The sequence below is a fragment of the Monodelphis domestica genome, chromosome 5, assembly GCF_027887165.1.
Source record: "Monodelphis domestica isolate mMonDom1 chromosome 5, mMonDom1.pri, whole genome shotgun sequence".
Classification (NCBI taxonomy): domain Eukaryota; kingdom Metazoa; phylum Chordata; class Mammalia; order Didelphimorphia; family Didelphidae; genus Monodelphis; species Monodelphis domestica.
This window is the reverse complement of record NC_077231.1, coordinates 55,272,529-55,290,618: the sequence shown is the minus strand read 5'-3', so window position 1 is coordinate 55,290,618 and position 18,090 is coordinate 55,272,529. Positions and strand designations below refer to the sequence as shown.

General features: G+C 34.7%; 1 protein-coding gene across 1 annotated transcript in view; it reads right to left on the bottom strand.

The window, feature by feature from the left end:
• The window catches only part of ZDHHC17 (zinc finger DHHC-type palmitoyltransferase 17), a 114,050-nt gene that overhangs the window by 25,430 nt on the left and 70,530 nt on the right, over positions 1-18,090 (bottom strand). The window contains exons 9-10 of the mRNA XM_001363772.5: positions 7,660-7,802; positions 4,236-4,336 (exon numbers count right to left, since the gene is read on the bottom strand). Of these exons, the coding sequence (XP_001363809.1) occupies positions 4,236-4,336; positions 7,660-7,802 (244 nt within the window). The remainder of the gene's footprint in view (positions 1-4,235; positions 4,337-7,659; positions 7,803-18,090) is intronic.

Genomic DNA, 18,090 nt, shown 5'->3' with positions numbered 1-18,090 from the left:
AAATTAATATACAAGGTAGTGATTGATGGGTGGTGGTAACAAATTAAGTCAATTGTAGTACAGAGCAAGAGATGATTTCATAAAACTATGAAACAAACATTATAATTTTTAATAAAGAGGAAACAGACTTGATTTCTCAAGGTCCCTTTCAGGTCTAATAACTCATAAATCTAGGAAAAACATGGCAAAAAAGCCATATTATAGCTAGTACCCTCATCATATTTGGTGTTATCTGTGGTGGTCTGATTATTCTTGTGGTTTTAACTTGTATGGTAAAAGCAGAAAAAACAACAGAAAGGAAGATGCAAAAAGAAACAACCCAGGCAGTTGCTTCCCCTTTCTCTTTCCACTTTTCTCTTAAAGTGTGGATTTGGAGAATATATGAGGCAGGAAGGCTGGAGAAACCACTCTTTTAGAGTAAAGTAGTTCAATGGAATTCTTCTATTTTACCACAGGGATCTATAATTTAGACCTCTGTTAATGGTGTGAAACTGCTGGATTCCCTTCCAAGATCAGCAAACATATATTCAAATGTTAAAAACTACAGATTTTCTAAACCTAGATGGAGTCAATTATATCCACAGAAGACAAAAATTTGGTAAGCATAAATTAACAATGTATTTAACACCCTAATTTGATGTTCTGAGTTAATTTTTTTAAACCCTGAAAAATAAAAATCTGTGACATAACAGTAAAATGATAACTATACATTTTCATTAGGACACTGCAATCTACAAAATGTGTAAAATTCATTAAGAGAATCTGGAAACAATAACCTAAGCTGATCTGCAACATCATTTATTTGAGGGGGAAAATTTTTTGCCCAAGAATATCAAGTCCTTTAAAGTTCATAACATCTATATTTTACCTAAAATAGAAATATCTGAATTTTTCAATCTATTTGGCTAACTAGTTAGTATACAATCCCTACCAATCAAAATGACTACAGAAACATTAGGACCAACTTTAGTATAAATTTTAAAGTATACTTCTTTATGTTAAACTTAAAGCAAGATTATTGTTTTATAGCCAATTTAAGCTCAATTTCTTGGACCTAGATCTTCTTCCTAACTATCCAACTTCTCTAAATTTCATTGTTAGTATTTTTTCTCCAAAAAAGGAGGTCTACTTAAGTACTACTTAAATACTACCATTATTAATAACATTTATGCAATGCCTAGTATATGCACAAGCACTTTAAAAATATTATCCCATTTTATCATCACAAACCCTGGGAGACAGGTACTCTTATTATCCCCATTTTATAGCTGAGGAAACTGAGAGAGGTTAAGTGACTTGTCCAGGATCACACAGTTAGTAAATATCTATGGGCAGATTTATTTGCACTTGGGTCTTCCTGACTCCAGGCCCAGAGCTCTAGGCACTATGGCATGGTTAGGTGCCATTATTCAACAGTCTAGTAAAAGATTTCATAACAAAGAAAAGGTAAATTTTTGCCTGGAATGACATTTTTATTATTTGCTGATTTAACAGTACAATTCTTCTTCTCCTATTAGGGAAGAGAAGTAATTCACTCAAAGTGTAACAAAAATTTATTTTAGAAGATATCAACTTTCCCTGTTTCAGTAGAAAATTTAATGTCCAATTTAGGAAACAATGTTCTGCTGCTATGAAATAACTCTAGTCTACTGAAGTTAACTTCAGAGGTCAGGTCATTGCTTTAAAAAGGAAATTTTAAGTGGATGAGGTAATGAAAATAAGCATATCTGTTTTAGTCATACCAAATGTTTCAGTTAAGACAATTCTACTGCCTAATGAATCCTTGAGGGGCAGTTTTTATGTCCAAGTATAATATATGGCTGGAATGAGGTAGTGAAAACTGCCACATGTAGGAATTTCATCAGGTATCACCTTACTTACACTACAAAAGCAAAAAGGAATACTGTGCTTTGCTGAATCTAAGTATATAAAGCTGTGTAAATAGAAGAATTCTAAGTTCTTGCTCCAATTCTTTGCTTCATGCCTGTAGCAGTCCAGCCCATAGGTATTATAAAGAGACAAGGTTTGTGAATGGGCACATGGCCATTCTGTGCATGGCACTTACCTGAGGATAAAAACTCCACCTTCACCTTGTCGTAATTTGCAATTATCCAATGCCAATACACTATGTAACTCATCTATATGTATTGAGGCATTATGTAACTTATCAATATGTATTGAGTTCATTTGCGTATCAAAGAGAATAAATTGGGAAGCCAATTGGGAAGCCAATAAATTGGCCAGCTCCTCCTGCTCCTCCACCTTTTCTTCTTCTTCTCCTTCTTAGACTGGCTACAGGTTTGCTATCTCCACCTTTCTCTCTTCTCTCTATCTTCACCTGAGGCCTGGCCTTCGGCCAGGTGTCTCTCTTTCTTTTCCAATGCTAATACCTAGCATTCTCTAATTCTATTAGTCTCTATTCATTCTCCCAGCTGAGCTATATCATCCTCTGACCAGTGTAGTGTTAAACAGGATCTCTGGGTGGAAAATAGCCTTCCAGTAACATCCATTGATTGGAGCATGGCTGCGGCTCCCAAATATTAATAATAATTGATTACTGACTCATTATTGACATCTCAAAAGCTTGGCTCCTTCACGCCCTTCTCGGGATCAAAAACTTCTATCCTATTTCTATTTCCCTACCATAAAGCTTCTCCCTGGCAGGAGGCTTTAATGCCTCAAACACAAAATGAATACGGTGCCCCAAGCCCAAATACAATGAGTGGGCATTTTGCCAAAAGATCACATCACAGTAACTATTTCACACAGAGAGAATCTGATGACAAATAATGTTTATAATAGTTATCAATGTCACTACAAATCTAGACCAATAGAAATGTACTTTATACTCGATGATGTGGTACATGTCTGTAATCAATGAACCTTGGAGATCATAGGTGCACTAATTCTGACTCTAACATAGTGACCTCTGGGAGCAGAGGGCCAACAGGCTGCCTGAGGAGGAGACATACCACCACAAGCCAAAAATCCGGAATGTCAAAGATTCAGTGCTGTTTCACTGATGGGACTGAGTCCGAGTGGCAAACTCTGGTTCATAACAACAGACCCAATCCCTAATCAGCCAAGTTACAAATAACCTATCAGGCATCTGAGTTAGCTATTCTGTCCTCTACCCAAAGTAGATGAGGAAGAGAAAAGTACCAAAGTACCCTGTACCATAATTACCTACCTTCCTTAATCTAACAGATAAGCACCATCATCTTATAAAAGTCATTACAACATAACATGTTTTAGAACTTTTTTGCCTTTTTCTCATTTTCATGAAAAAAGAGGCATAAAGAAAACTAAAGCCCAAATGACTTCACTGAAGAATTTAATAACCCCAAGATTTCTTTTAAACTAAGTTCAAAACATTATCTCCTCCAAGAAGCTTTTCCTGGTCCCCTTTGCTGTTACAGCCTTCCCCTCTAAGACTACCTTTCCAATAGAAAGTATTTATCTTGCATGCATTCATTTATGTCTACTGTCTTTGTTGCATTTGAGGACAAGAACTGTTTTTGCTTTTGCTTTGTATTCCCAGGATTCGTCAAAATGTCTGGCATATAATATTTAATGAATATTGATTATTACATGAGCTTCTAATTAAAATTATGCTAACAATTAAAATTTAGCATATACATGCCTTTCATAAAGCCGCTCTGGGTCATGTCATAAAATTAAAGGCAGAGTTGATCATTTTTTGAGCAAATAAAAGGGCTTAATCAGAAGCAGCATGACATGGCAGAAAGAAGATCACTCTTGGAATCAGGAAGAACTGGGCTCAAAGTCTGCTTCTAACACAGTTTAGTTGTTCTAACACATGTTAGTTGATCAAGGCCAAGTCACTTCTTTTCTCACTTCCCCTAGAAATACTTACAAGAAAAACTAGACATAAGCAGGTATGGAATACTTGCACACAAAAGACTTTTCAACACAGGTTTAAAACCAAAAGAGGGAGGGAAGCAAGCATAACATACAAATCATTAAGTTTCCATTCTCTAGAAGATAAATGTAATAAAACTTGTTAAAATAATACAATTATACTTTTAAAATACCTTTAAACAAAATGAAATCATTAGGAATTTAAAAGTTGTTTAAAATAACAATTTATGGGCATATTCCCACCTAAGTATTTTTCCTGATAAATTGTTGTGGCATTCCATTAATTAAATTTTAATTCTATTATTAATTAATGAAAAGTATTGATGCTATGACCTTTTTGACATAAAGGATATCATTCCAAAACCAGAAGAACCACGTCACATACATCCAGAATTTGGTTGCCAAATATATTCCAAGTGGCAATGCACTGTGCATTGAATGATCAAAAAATGATCTGTAAGACACAAATTTTATTTAGTTTAAACTTAATATCCCATTATAATTTACTTATCTTTCAATAAAAGATGAAAATTAGACATATTTGATATGCAATCCATCTAATCAGAATTCAAACTAGGATTTTTAGAATAGTAATATACAAAAATTCTTGCTTTAATAGTACCTCATTGTAGCATGCAAATGACTCTTGGTTCTAGATTATGGAAAGGTTTTAATATAACCCCAAGACCAGTCTAATTAAATTTAAACAGGTTCATCACCAGGTTGGTCACAAAATGATTAATTTTTTAGCCAACACAACTTGAAAAGGTCATTTGCTAAACTATAAAGTAGTTACGATGGAGAGAAAACCAATAGAAATGAAACTACAAATCCTTGAAGTATCACATGCAATGATAAATGATATTCAAAATGACAACTTCCTTTTATTATAAGGTCCTATAGTGCCTTTGGAACCATCTGTTACAAAAAAGATTTAATATTTTTAATTCCCTTCTAAGAATTGATGCTGCACAACATATAAAATTATATTCCTTCAACTATAAGTCAAACCAAAATACCAGATTTCAAAATCACTCTAGATAAAAAGTTTACTCTCTAATGTGCAAAATTAATATATCATTTATTCACCAAATACCTGTGTACAAACCATACAAACAAAACCACACACCTCATTTTCTCCTACAGATATAAAAGCAACTCCCAAGTCTTTACTCTGTGAGAGATTTTTTCCCTCTGAATAATGTTAGGATTTGGTACATTATTTCAAATGGAATAAATGAGCTGTATACACATTTACTAAATACATCTAAAATAGACTCAAATTAATGTAACATTTTAGTAAGTATATATTAGGATCAAAGGACTATAGATTTAAAGCTAGAAGGGAGAGCTTTAAGAGGTCACCCAAGTTCAATCTACTTTATTTTATAGCTTTAGAAACTGAGACCCAGGTAGGTAAAGTGATTTGCCCAAAGCCAGACAGTTCTAAGCAGCATAGCCAGGATTTGAATCCCAATTCTCTGACCTCAAATTTAGTATAGTGTACTATTGAAATCCCCAATCATTTTTTTAAGACTCTTAAAAACCTATGAACACTAATTTTTCTTTCTTTCTTTTTTTTAAACCATTACCTTGTCTTAGAATCAATACTAAGTATCAGTTCTAAGGCAAAACAGTAGGGGCAGGGCGATTGGAGTTAAGTAACTTGCCTAAGGTCACATAGCTGGGCAATTCTTGAGGCCAGATTTGCATCCCAGACCTCTTGCTTGACTCTCTCTCCACTAAACCACTTAGCTGCCCCCTTAGTATCAATTCTATGACAAAAGAACTGTAAGGGTTAGGCAATTGGGATTAAGTAACTTGTCCAGGGTCATAGAGCTAGGAAGTATCTGAAGCCATATTTGAATCCAGGTCCTCCCAACTTCATGCCTGACACTGTATCCACTGTGTTCCCTAGATGCCTAACTAAAAATACTAATTTTTCATATTAATATTCAACTTAGGCTATTTTTCCTTCTCAAATATATTATCCTTTAATGAAATAAGGATAGCTTCTTGTATGAAGAAGGTAAAGACTGATTTGTACACATGACCACAAAAACTTAAGGTGTATTCAAAGGTTTTTTTTTTAAGTGAGATTTTAATTTAAAATTAATTCCTAATAGATGTTTAATGACATCTGTTTTGCCATAACCTTCCATCCTGGAATCAATATTGTATATTGGCTTCAAGGCAGAACACCCATAAGGGCTAAGGCAACAGGGGTTAAGTGACTCACCCAGAATTACACAGTTAGGAAGCATCTTAAGTCATATTTGAACCCAGGACCTCCCATCTCTAGGCATGGCTCTCAAACCATTCACAGCTACCTAGCTGCCCCCAATCAAGAAGATTTTTAAAAATCAAGTAGGTCAGCAAACTTGATGGAAATGCAATGAAAACAAAGTTTGGTGCAGAATCAAGAAGACCACAGTTCAAATCTTATTTCAACACCCTGCTAGCTGTATAACCCCAGGCAAAGCACACAACACCTGCCTCAGTTTCCTTACTCCTCAAATTCTCAGGGTTGTTATAAGAATTGAATGAGATAACATCTGTAAAGAGCTTTACAAACCTTAAAATGCTATGTAAATCCTAGATACTATTATTATTGTTGTCATTGTTATTGTTATGGTTATTAGCCTTGGGTGTCAGCCCTCTAATCATATTCTTCCTTTTCCATGAACTAAACAAAGACTGGGGGACCCTGACATATCTCTCTCTCAACTACTGCAAATGTTACCATTACAGTTTATTTTGGTTTGTCTTCTCTATTTAAAATTCATCCTGCTCCTCAAATCCTGCTCCTCAAATCCAAATATCTTTGAGGGCTAATAAAGTAATAAGCCATTAATCAGCATTTACACCTAAAATAATTTCAATCTCTACTAGATAATTCTCTCTTTAAATTCTAGGAGAGTAATGAGGGGGATTTTTCTAGAAGGAAGCAGAAAACAAGACACAGGCACTGAAGTAAAGACTTGGGTAGGATAAAGAAGCAAAAGGTTGATGGACAATGGGCACCTGAGAAGAATATATTTGAGCTCCCTTTGTTAGAGAGGGCAAAAGAAGGGGAAAGCAGGACAATAGGGAAGAGGAACTTGGCTGCCTTCACCATTTTGCCTAGAGCCAAATCAGTTTTGTTTTCCCATCCAAACTGTGACTGCAGAACCTGGTACTAAAAGGCAAAACTGACACCAATTCAAGCATGTAAAGGACATATCATTTATTTATGAAAAATAAAATATGTATTTGTGCAATACAAATGGATAACAAATTTTGTTCTATCCCTACCTAGTTAAAATAGGCTACACTCTTTAAACTCTTCTCAACTGAAATATTCCAAATCTTACACATATCTGTATATGTAAAGTTATATGTGTATATAAATATACATATATACTGACTGCCAAAGTGTGTACTTTTATATGTATACAAGTGTGCAACACACAGTGTAGGTATATTACGTATTAGTATACATATATTTACCTATATGTGTGTATACACATACACAGTTTGACATCAAATATGAATAATGGTCTTCTCACTCATTGTCAACAACTGTCTTGTTAATACTGTAAGACTGTATATCAATGAGATCACAGATCACGGAAATATTAAAACATTCGAAGATAAATACTGCTTAAAATACTATAGAAAATATATCTTTATCAAAGTTTTTTAAATTATGTTTTTTAAAAATTGGCTTTTTTTTTCCTGAGAAAATTCATATCCCTTCATTTATGGCTATATTACATAGTTAAAAACAACACTTACTTTGAAAGAAACTGGACCATAGCCCAAACACCACCATACATTAGCCCTTTAATGAGCCAAGAATCAATATCTAGGTCTGCTATAAACCCAACCAGCCAAATAACTAGGAAAGGAGTTCCTAGCATTACCTTCTGCCGAAATTCCTGCACAGAAACAAATATGTGTTATCAATTTTTGCATTTTATGTACATTTATTGTTGGAACAATAATACCTGACCAAAAAAAAAAAAAGCAAAACGTGTGTGTCAAAGAATGAGTAGGGAAGAAAGGTGCTTTTTTTCTCTCCTGCAGCATGCTCTGGGATACCAGTATTGTGCCAAATTATTCATTTCTATTTCTAACAAAATAAAAATGATAGGATCATAAAGTTGGGATTTGAAAGGACCTTAGAAGTCGTGTCAAAACCAATCTTTTTGTTTTATAGATTAGAAAAGAGAGGCATGAAACAGTTATGTAATTTAGTCAGTCACAAGATTAGTTAGTACATGAGGTAGAATTTGAACCTGAGGCTTCCTGACTCCACTTCCAACCCCCTACTCACTAAATGATTCTGCCATTCAAGAGTTGGCAAAAGAACTGCTTTCATTCCATTCTGGCAGTGGAGAGAACTTGACAAATACAGATGAACTATAAAACTTAGTGATGTAGCAACATAAGCTATGAACACTGTGCTTTCACTTGTAATTAATAGAGATGGACATTAAACAGAAGACAATAGTAATATTAAAAAAAGAATTGCAGAGTCAGAATTTGAAGAGACCTAGAAGGTTGTCTAGTTCCACCTTCTGGCTTTTAGTTTTTGTTTTCCAGTTTCCATTGGAATACTCCTGGGTAGAAGGAACTAATTACTCCAGGAAGTCATCGACAGTACTGTTGGATAGCTCTACCCAAAAGGTATTTCATTGTTCCTTTTACCTACTGAGCAACCCTGATAGAGTAACATAAAAGAAGACTAACTGCTTTTCCAAAGGAGCAACAATTCTTGAAATAGCTGAAGACTGCAATCATGTCTCCCTTTCCATTTTTCTAGGATTAAACAAATATCTTTAATTTCTTTTGTAAGGAAATTTCCAAACCCCACATTAAGATTCTTAATCACTGCATCACACTACTGGCCCAAGCTGAATTTACTATCACCTATGACTCCATCTTTTCCACATGATATCCTGTTAAATCAGGTTTCTCCTAGAAGCTTTCATTTCTAAAAAATCAATTACCAACTTTAATTTTATTTATGATTATACTTACATCTTTATTCACCAACATACCACTACAGAAAACAGTAATAATAAAACTTGCATGCAAACAATGGTTAGCTCAATGTTCTTTTTCAGTGATCTAAATGGCATCTAGTAATGATCAACTGAGCCATATTTTACCATCTTATTTATGAGGACATTACAAGAGTCAGGTCATAATTTGCTAAAAACCAAAATATGCCACGTCTCTGACATTTCCCAATCTACCTATTAACCCTAAAATTCAAAGATTATGTATCAAGTACCTACTCACTATACATAGAGTATCCTAGGCTCTTGTGGAGATAAAAGTTTAAATAAAGATATGACTCCTCTCAAAGAGCCCAATCTCTTTGGGGGAAATCACATATACACATAAATTTTTTAAGCAATTTTACCTAACAGATACAAAATAAAAGCATGAGATCTTGGGGAAAGGCTTGGGGAAAAAGGAAATGAAAAAACCAGAAATTTCAATGGAAAACATAGTATTTGAAGTTGGCTTTTAAAGATGGCTAGGAATTAAGAGTTAAAGATAGAGGAAAGACAGAAAATCATACGAACAAAAGTATGGCAGTGGAAAGGCACAGGATTTATTTGGAGGATTAATAGTTCAATTTGGCTGGAGGGGAGTAGTAAAGGTGGAAAGACAGAGTGGCACCTATTTTTGGAGGGTTCTGAATGCCAGAGAAAAGAGTCTGAACATTAATACTTTGTAGATATAGGGAACCATTCATATGTTCTTGAGCAGAAGGATGACATCACCAAATTTAGGCACAAGATAGTTTGGGAGTGCTATAAAACTAGGATTGGAAAAGGCAAAATTTCTGCCATCCAAGCAGACTATATATTAACTGAAGTTGCTAAGCAGTAAGTAAACTCCATGCTACTATATATAGCAGCAGATGTTGCACAGGAAGGATAAAAGGAACTTGGCGACACTAGATGCAAATGACAAAGGAGAGAGGTGTATCAAATATAAAAGTTTTCTAATATATAGAAGTTTGGGAGATACTGGTGACAGAAATAATGGTGCCAAAAAGATGGTGTGGTTTAGGAGGAAAAATAATAAGCTTGATTTTTGATATGTTGAGTTTCAGGTACAAATGGGCCATTGAGAGAGAAATATCCAGTAGGCTGTTAGAGATGCAAATCTGGAACTAAGAAGAGAGGAAGTCAGAGCTGGAAATATAAACGAGGCCATTATATGCATGTAGTAATTGAAGTTATGAAAGTTAAAGAATCTCTCAGAGGCTACTGAAAATGAGTTAAGAGAAGGAAGACTCAGCTGAGAATTTAGAGCAAGTTCTACCTTAAGAAAATGGGGAAGATTTAAGAAATATTAAAGAGGGATTTAGAGCACTAAATAAACCAGTTCTCCTATCTCCCTTGCATTCCATACAAATTAGAATATATTATTTCAGCTGTACTATATTTTTCTACATATGCATGCATGCCTTTGCTCAAGCCATTTTATTAGAGTGGGGCTTTCTTTTACCATATAACCACATATTTAGTTTTAATAAATTTATGACATAATGAAACATTTGAATTTATACTATAGTTTTAAGTTTTAGTATACATTATTTTCATTTTAAAATGACAAGACAAAAAATATTATTTATTTTAAAAGAAAAAAAAAGCACAAAAATTAAGGGGCTTTCCTAAAGAAGTATTATCATCATCATTATTATTATTACTAGCCATTTACTAAATGTTATTGTAGAGTGGCAGCTAAAATAGGCCTATTTATTTTAAAAGTTTAGTTGATGCCTCTCATTTCCAGATCTCCTGAACCCCCACAAATCCCTACCTTATAAATAAAGGAAAACAAAACTGCATAATTTACTCAGTTCACAACTCAGGTTCTTGGGGGAAAGAGGCATCCTGAAAAAATAAAGTAAAAATATTTCCTTATTTGAGGGGAGTAGCATTGTACAGGGAGTTACAGACAACGTGACAATAAACATAACATCATTATATGGTATTTTATGATTCAACTTAAGAATAAAAATGGAACATCATGGTCTCATTAAGAACAGTAACTGGGCTAAGGTAAAGAATAAATCAATAGGCAAAATGTTAAAGATTCTCAAAATAATCTTTAAATTTATATTAAGAATAAGAATAATATAAAAGGCCCAGGGGAAATAAAGTAGTAGGGTAACAGCACAGAGAAGTCAGCTTCTCATTTTCAATTTTGTTTCTGCATTCTCTAGCAAGAATAATGTCCTTTATGATTTAATTAATTGAAAGGCTCCACCTGGAAAAACTGAAGACTGAGATAAGTAAAAAGGTAAATAGACAATATCTAGCCACTTCAATTGACTTAAAGTTGCCAAAACCAAATATGTCAAAAAATTTAAAAAATGACAAACATGATCCACTATTAGCAAAAGAAATTAGAGAGCAAAAGTCCTAAGAAAGTAGAGATAGGCAAATGATCTCTTAAATTTTCTAAAGGGATAAAGGGTGGATTACAGAAACTATACCTAGTGGAACCACAACAAAATTTCAAAACAGAACATTTAAATAGCTTGTGAACATTTATGAGAGACTGTTTATAACACAGTTATCAGTGGAGGCAATAGGAATACACTGAGTAAAAATCACTTCAAATTAACTTCATTTTCTTTATTGTATTATTTTTTTGGTACAAATGAGGAATACAGCAGGTAGGTTACGACTTGATTTCAGTAAGAAATATGATGAACTCTATCATGGTAGCTGTGAAGATAAGAAGAGGAAATAGGTTGGATGGCCATGTAGTTCTAACAATTTTATCAAGAAGGTTGATAAAAAAAAGAATGGTTAAAACCAAAAGGTTAAAAAAAAAGACATCTCTAAATAGAATGATACAGGGCTCTGTCCTTGATTCTGTTTAATATTTCTGTTCTACTCAATATTTTTATAGACAACTGGAAAGAAAACATGAAAGGCATGTGTATCAGATTTGTAGAGTGCATAAAAATCAGAAGAGAGACAGTTAACATAGCAAATAGAGAAATTAAGACTCAAATTTATCTTGACAGGGTAAAATGAAGACCTGAAGTGAACAAAATGAAATTTTCCAGGAAAAAAAGGTAAACTATAGTTTGGTTAATAAAAGTCAACTGCAGAAGTACATAGTGAGAGATCACTCTGGTACTTATGCATACAAAAAAATATAAAGGTAAATTTTAGTCAAAGCATATTTAGTACCTATCAACAGAGTGATTTGGATCTAGAAAAATATCTCCTAACTATAAAAATATATGGTTAAAAATGAAATACTGCTTGAGGGAGGGGACTACTTTGCTCTTCTACCCACAGCACCTGGCACAATGTCTGGCACTGGTACTTAATGCTTTTTATTTGCCCGATATTCTCTGCTGCTCAATCATTGTGTTCAGTTCTTTTATTTTAAAACCCTTACCTTATGTCTTAAGTGTGGTAAGGGTTAGGCAATGGGGGTTAAGTGACTTGCCCAGGGTCACACAGCTAGGAAGTGTCTAAGACCATATTTGAACCAAGGACCTCCCATCTCTCGAGCCACTGAGCCACTGAGCCACCCAGCTGCCCCCTTACCCCCATCCTCACCTCATGAACAGTTCATCTGGAAAAAGAACATTGGATACAATGGATGAAGGAGAAGTTGAAGGAGTATAGGAAGACTAATTAAGGAGGTATTGATATAGGCCAGATGAGAGGAAATGGGGGCATAAATCAGTGTGATGGAGGGGAGGAGTCAAGATGGAAGCTTAGAGAGAGCAACAGATCATAGACATGTGCAAACCATTCCTCAATGATCAAAAACACAAAGCTTTGAGGGGACTGAAAACCAAATCTAACAACAGGACAGAGCTAGGGAACATTCCTCCTAGACCCAACTTAAAAGGTATGCTCCCCCCAAAAATCCTGAACTCTAGAACATGGGGGTTTAAGGGGAAGGAAGAAGGAAGGTACCAGGACCCCTCCCCCAACTACAGTGCTAAAGCCTCTAGCAGTGGCTGGAATCCCTGGGCAGGCAAGGGTGTTAGTCCGGAGGGAGTACCTTGCCGGCAAAGCTGTGTCAGGCTCAGGGTGTACAACACAGGCGGTGCAGAGGCAGCTGGAGAAGTGCAGAGTAGGCAGTCCAATCACAGCCAAGACGCTCCATCTCCCCCCGCCGCCCTATTTCTGGAGCTTTTGGCCTCAGGGCACAGCCAGCTTTGCAGATCAACTCCTCTTCCCTGGCTCAATCTCATAAATAGGGCAGATGAGAAGCCTTCAGAGGGCAGGGAAGCAGACTGATCAGAGAGCCTTGCTGACTAAGTTCTAAGGGCAAAAGCTACAACAAATTACAGGCAACAACCTTGACCACAGGGCGGGAAGACCAGCTCCTTTTCAGCTTGTACTGTCAGCAGGAGAAGATCTGACTAACCTGATCAATCAGCAGAACAGAGAAGAAGCCCTTTCAGGACAGAACAGCCCAAACCCAAAGAACCATCATATAATGAGAGGAGCAAGACTATAGGCAACTACAGGGGGGAAAGAAGGGAGAAATATGAGTAAACAACAGAAAAAGAAAAAAGAAATTACAATTGACAGCTTCTATCCAGGCAATGAACAAAGAGCAAATGGAACAGAGGAGAATCAAGGAATACCAAGCAAAAACACAAAAACTCCAGCAAACTGGACACAGGCTTTAGAAGAACTCAAAATATAATTCAAAAGACAATTAAGAGAGACTAAAAACAACTGGGAAAAGAACTTAAAAAGCAAATTAATCAGCTTGAAAAGGAGGCAGAGGAGAATGAAAGATGAGGCAAAGAGGATGAAAGATGAGCCCCCCAAAGCAAATCAAACCAGAAGGAGAAGGATGACCAAAAAGCCAGGGATGAAATTCAGTCTTTAAAAACTAGAAACCAACAACTAGAAGTACACAATTTCAAAAGGCAGCAGGAAACTATAAAACAAAATCAAAAGAATGAAAAAAATTGAGGAAAATATGAAACACCTCATCCACAATATGGAAGATCTAGAAAACAGGTCCAGGAGAGACAACTTAAGAATCATTGGTCTACCAGAAGACCATGATGAAAACTGCCCCAACATTCTAAAGCAAGAAGGAAAAGTGGAGACTGAAAGAATCCACAGATTACCTCCTGTACTTAATCCTTAATTGACAACACCCAGGAATGTTATAGTCAAATTCAAGAACTACCAGACCAAAGAAAAAATATTACAAACTGCTAAGAAGTCATTCAGATACCATGGAACCACAGTTAGGATAACACAGGATGGCTGCATCTACATTGAAGGACTGAAAGGCATGGAATATGAAATTCCAAAAAGCAAGGGAATTAGTTCTACAACCAAGAATCAACTACCCAGCAAAACTGACTATATTCTTGCAGGGGAAAGTATAATCATTTAATAAATAGAAGACTGCCAAGAATTCGTAAAGAAAAGACCAGACTTGCATAGAAAATTTAATGCCCAAACACAGAATTCAAGAGAATCACCAAAAGGTAATTAAGAAAGGGGAAAAAACAAAAAAAAAACTATTTTTAAGAGACCCAATAAGTTAAAATGATTTGTAACCCTACAAGAAAAGAGGATATTGGTAACTCTTAAAAACTCTTATTATCACTTGGGTAGCTAGAAGAATTATACTTAGAGGGAACAGTGACAAACGGTATAGGATGAAATATTAAGACATATATACTTGAGTATATATAAATAAAACAAGAGAAAAAAAGAGATTAATACTGAGAGAAATAGGAAAAGAAACAAAATGGGGTAAATTTATATGTCATAAAGAAGCACATGGCAGGAGTGGGGGAGAACACCAATACACTGGAAGGATAAGGAGATTGGAGGCAAGAAATACTTAATTCTTATGTGCACTAAAATTGACTCAAAAATGGAAGAACAATCAGATCTATTGATAGAGAATTGATTCATGCTTTATAGAGAATTAGAAAGGTAACAAACTGACTGGTTGGGAGGGAAGCAATACAAGGGAGGGAGAGCATGGTGGGGTAGTTTAAAAAGACTGTAAAGAAAATAAGGGAGTAATGAGAAGGGAGGGGGTAAAAAGAGAAGTAAAATAAGGGTAGGAATTAGAGGAACTGATAAAAAAACAAAACACTGGAATAGAAGGAAATAGTGAAAGAAGAAAGGGCAGGACTTGGAGTGGAAATAATTTGAAATGCACAGCTAGTAATCATAACTCTGAATGTGAATGGAATGAACTCACCTACAACATGGAAGCAAATAACAGAGTGAATTAGAAACCAAAGTCCTACCATATATTGTCTACAAGAAACACACATGAGGAAGGCAGACACACACAGGATGAAGGTGAAGTGGATGGAGCAAATATATTGGGCATCAACTGATAAAAAGAAGGCAGGAGTCTCAATTATGATATCTGACAAAACCAAAGTAAAAATAGATCTTGTTAAAAGAGATAGGGAAGGTAATTACAATCTGATAAAAAGCAGTGTAGACAATGAGGAAATATCAGAACTCAACATGTATGCACCAAATGGCATAGCATCCAAATTTCTAAAGGAGAACCTAGTGGAGCTCAAGGATGAAAGAGATAGAAAAACTATACTAGTGGGAGACCTGAACCTTCCCCTATCAAATCTACATAAATCAAACCAAAAAATAAATAAGGGGTAAGAGAAGTGAATGAAATCTTAGAAAAATTAGACTTTGTATATATGTAGAGAAAAATAGAGACAAAAAGCAATACAACTTTTTTAAAGTAGCACATGGGACATTCACAAAGATTGACCATGTACTAGGCCATAAACACATTGCAAACAAGCGCAAAAGTATGGAAATAATAAATGCAACCTTATCAGATCACAACGCAATAAAAATAGTAATTAGTAAGGGTATATGGAGAGGCAAGTCAAATTAATTGTAAATTAAACAATACGATTCTCCAAAATCAGTAAAAGAACAAATTATAGAAATAATTTCATTGAAGAAAATGACAATGATGAGATATCCTTTCAAAATCTATGGGATGCAGTCAAAGTGGTTCTTAGGGGAAATTTATATCCTTGAGTTCATATATTAACAAATTAGGGAGGGCAGAGGTCAATCAATTGGGTATGCAAATTAAAAAACTAGAAAGTGAACAAATTAAAAATCCTCAGATGAAGACTAAATTAGAGATCCTAAAAATCAAAGGAGAAATAAAATCAAAAGCCAAAGAACTATTGATTTAATAAATATGACTAGAAGCTGGTACTTTGAAAAAACAAATAAAATAGACAAAGTACTGTTCAATCTAATTTTAAAAAAAGAAAGAAAAATTAACAGTATAAACAAAGATGAAAAGAGAGACCTCACCTCTAATGAAGAGGAAATTAAGGCAATCATTAAAAACTATTTTGCCCAATTATATGGCAATACATATGGCAATCTAGGTGATATGGGTGAATAATTACAAAAATATTAACTGCCTAGATTAACAGAAGAAGAAATAGAATACCTAAATAATCCCATATGAAAAAAAGAAATTGAACAAGTCATCAAGGACCTCTCTAAGAAAAAACCCTCAGAACCAGATGGATTCACAAATGAATTCTATCAAACATTCAAAAAACAACTAATCCCAATATTATACAAACTATTTGACAGAATAAGCAAAGGGGTTCTACCAAATGCCTTTTACGACACAAATATGGTATTGATTCCAAAGCCAGGCAGGTCAAAAACAAAGAAAACTACAGACCGATCTCCTTAATGAATATAGATGCAAAAATATTAAATAGAATACTAGCAAAAAGACTCCAGCAAATGATCATGAGGTTTATTCATTATGATCAGGTGAGATTTAAAACAGGAATACAAGGATGGTTCAATATTAGGAAAACCATCCACATAATTGACCATATCATCAAGCAAACCAACAAAAATCACATGATTATTTCAATAGATGCAGAAAAGGCCTCTGAAAAAATACAACATACCCATTCTTATTGAAAACACTAGAAAGTATAGAAATGGAAGGGTCTTTCCTAAAAATAATAAACAGTATATATCTAAAACTATCAGCAAGCATCATCTACAATGGGGATGAACCAGAAGCATTCCCAATAAGATCAGGAGTGAAACAAGGATGCCCATTATCACCTCTATTATTTCACTTTGTACTAGGAAACACTAGCAGTAGCAATTAGAGAAGACATTAAAGGTACTACAATAGGCAATGAGGAGACCAAGCTATCACTCTTTGCAAATGATATGATGGTCTACTTAAAGAATCCTAGAGAATCAACTAAAAAGCTAGTAGAAATAATCAACAACTTTAGCAAAGTTGCAGGATGCAAAATAAACCCACATAAGTCATAAGCATTTCTATATATGTACAAGAATTAGAAAGATAAATTCCATTTAAAACCACCCTAGACAATATAAAATACTTAGGAATCTATCTGCCGACACAAACACAGGAACTATATGAACACAACTATAAAACACTCTCCATACAATTAAAACTAGATCTAAATAATTGGAAAAACATTAATTGCTCCTGGGTAGGATGAGCTAACAAAATAAAAATGACACTCCTACCCAAACTTAACTTATTTAGTTCCATACCCATCAAACTTCCAAAAAACTTCTTTACTGAATTAGGAAAAAAATAGCAGTTTATTTGGAAGAACAAAAGATCAAGGATATCCAGGGAAATAATGAAAAAAAAAAACTGTGAAGGAAGGTGGTCTAGCAGTACCAGATCTCAAACTATACTATAAAGCAGTGGTCATCAAAACAATATGGTACTGGTTAATAGACAGAAAACAGGATCAGTCAAATAGACTTGGGGTAAGTGACCTCAGCAAGACAGTCATGGTAAACCCAAAGATCCCAGCTTTTGGGATAAAAATCCACTATTTGATAAAAACTGCTGGGAAAACTGGAAGACAGTATGGGAGAGATGGGGTTTGGATCAACATCTCACACCATACACCAAGATAAACTCAGAATGGGTGAATGACTTAAATATAAAGGAAGCTATAAGTAAATTAGGTGAACGCTGAATAATATACATGTCAGATCTTTGGGAAAAGAAAGATTTTAAGGACAAGAAAGAGTTAAAAAAAATTACAGAATGTAAAATCAATAATTTTGATTACATCAAATTAAAAAGTTTTTGTAAAAACAAAACCAATGCAACCAATATTAGAAGGGAAGCAACAAATTG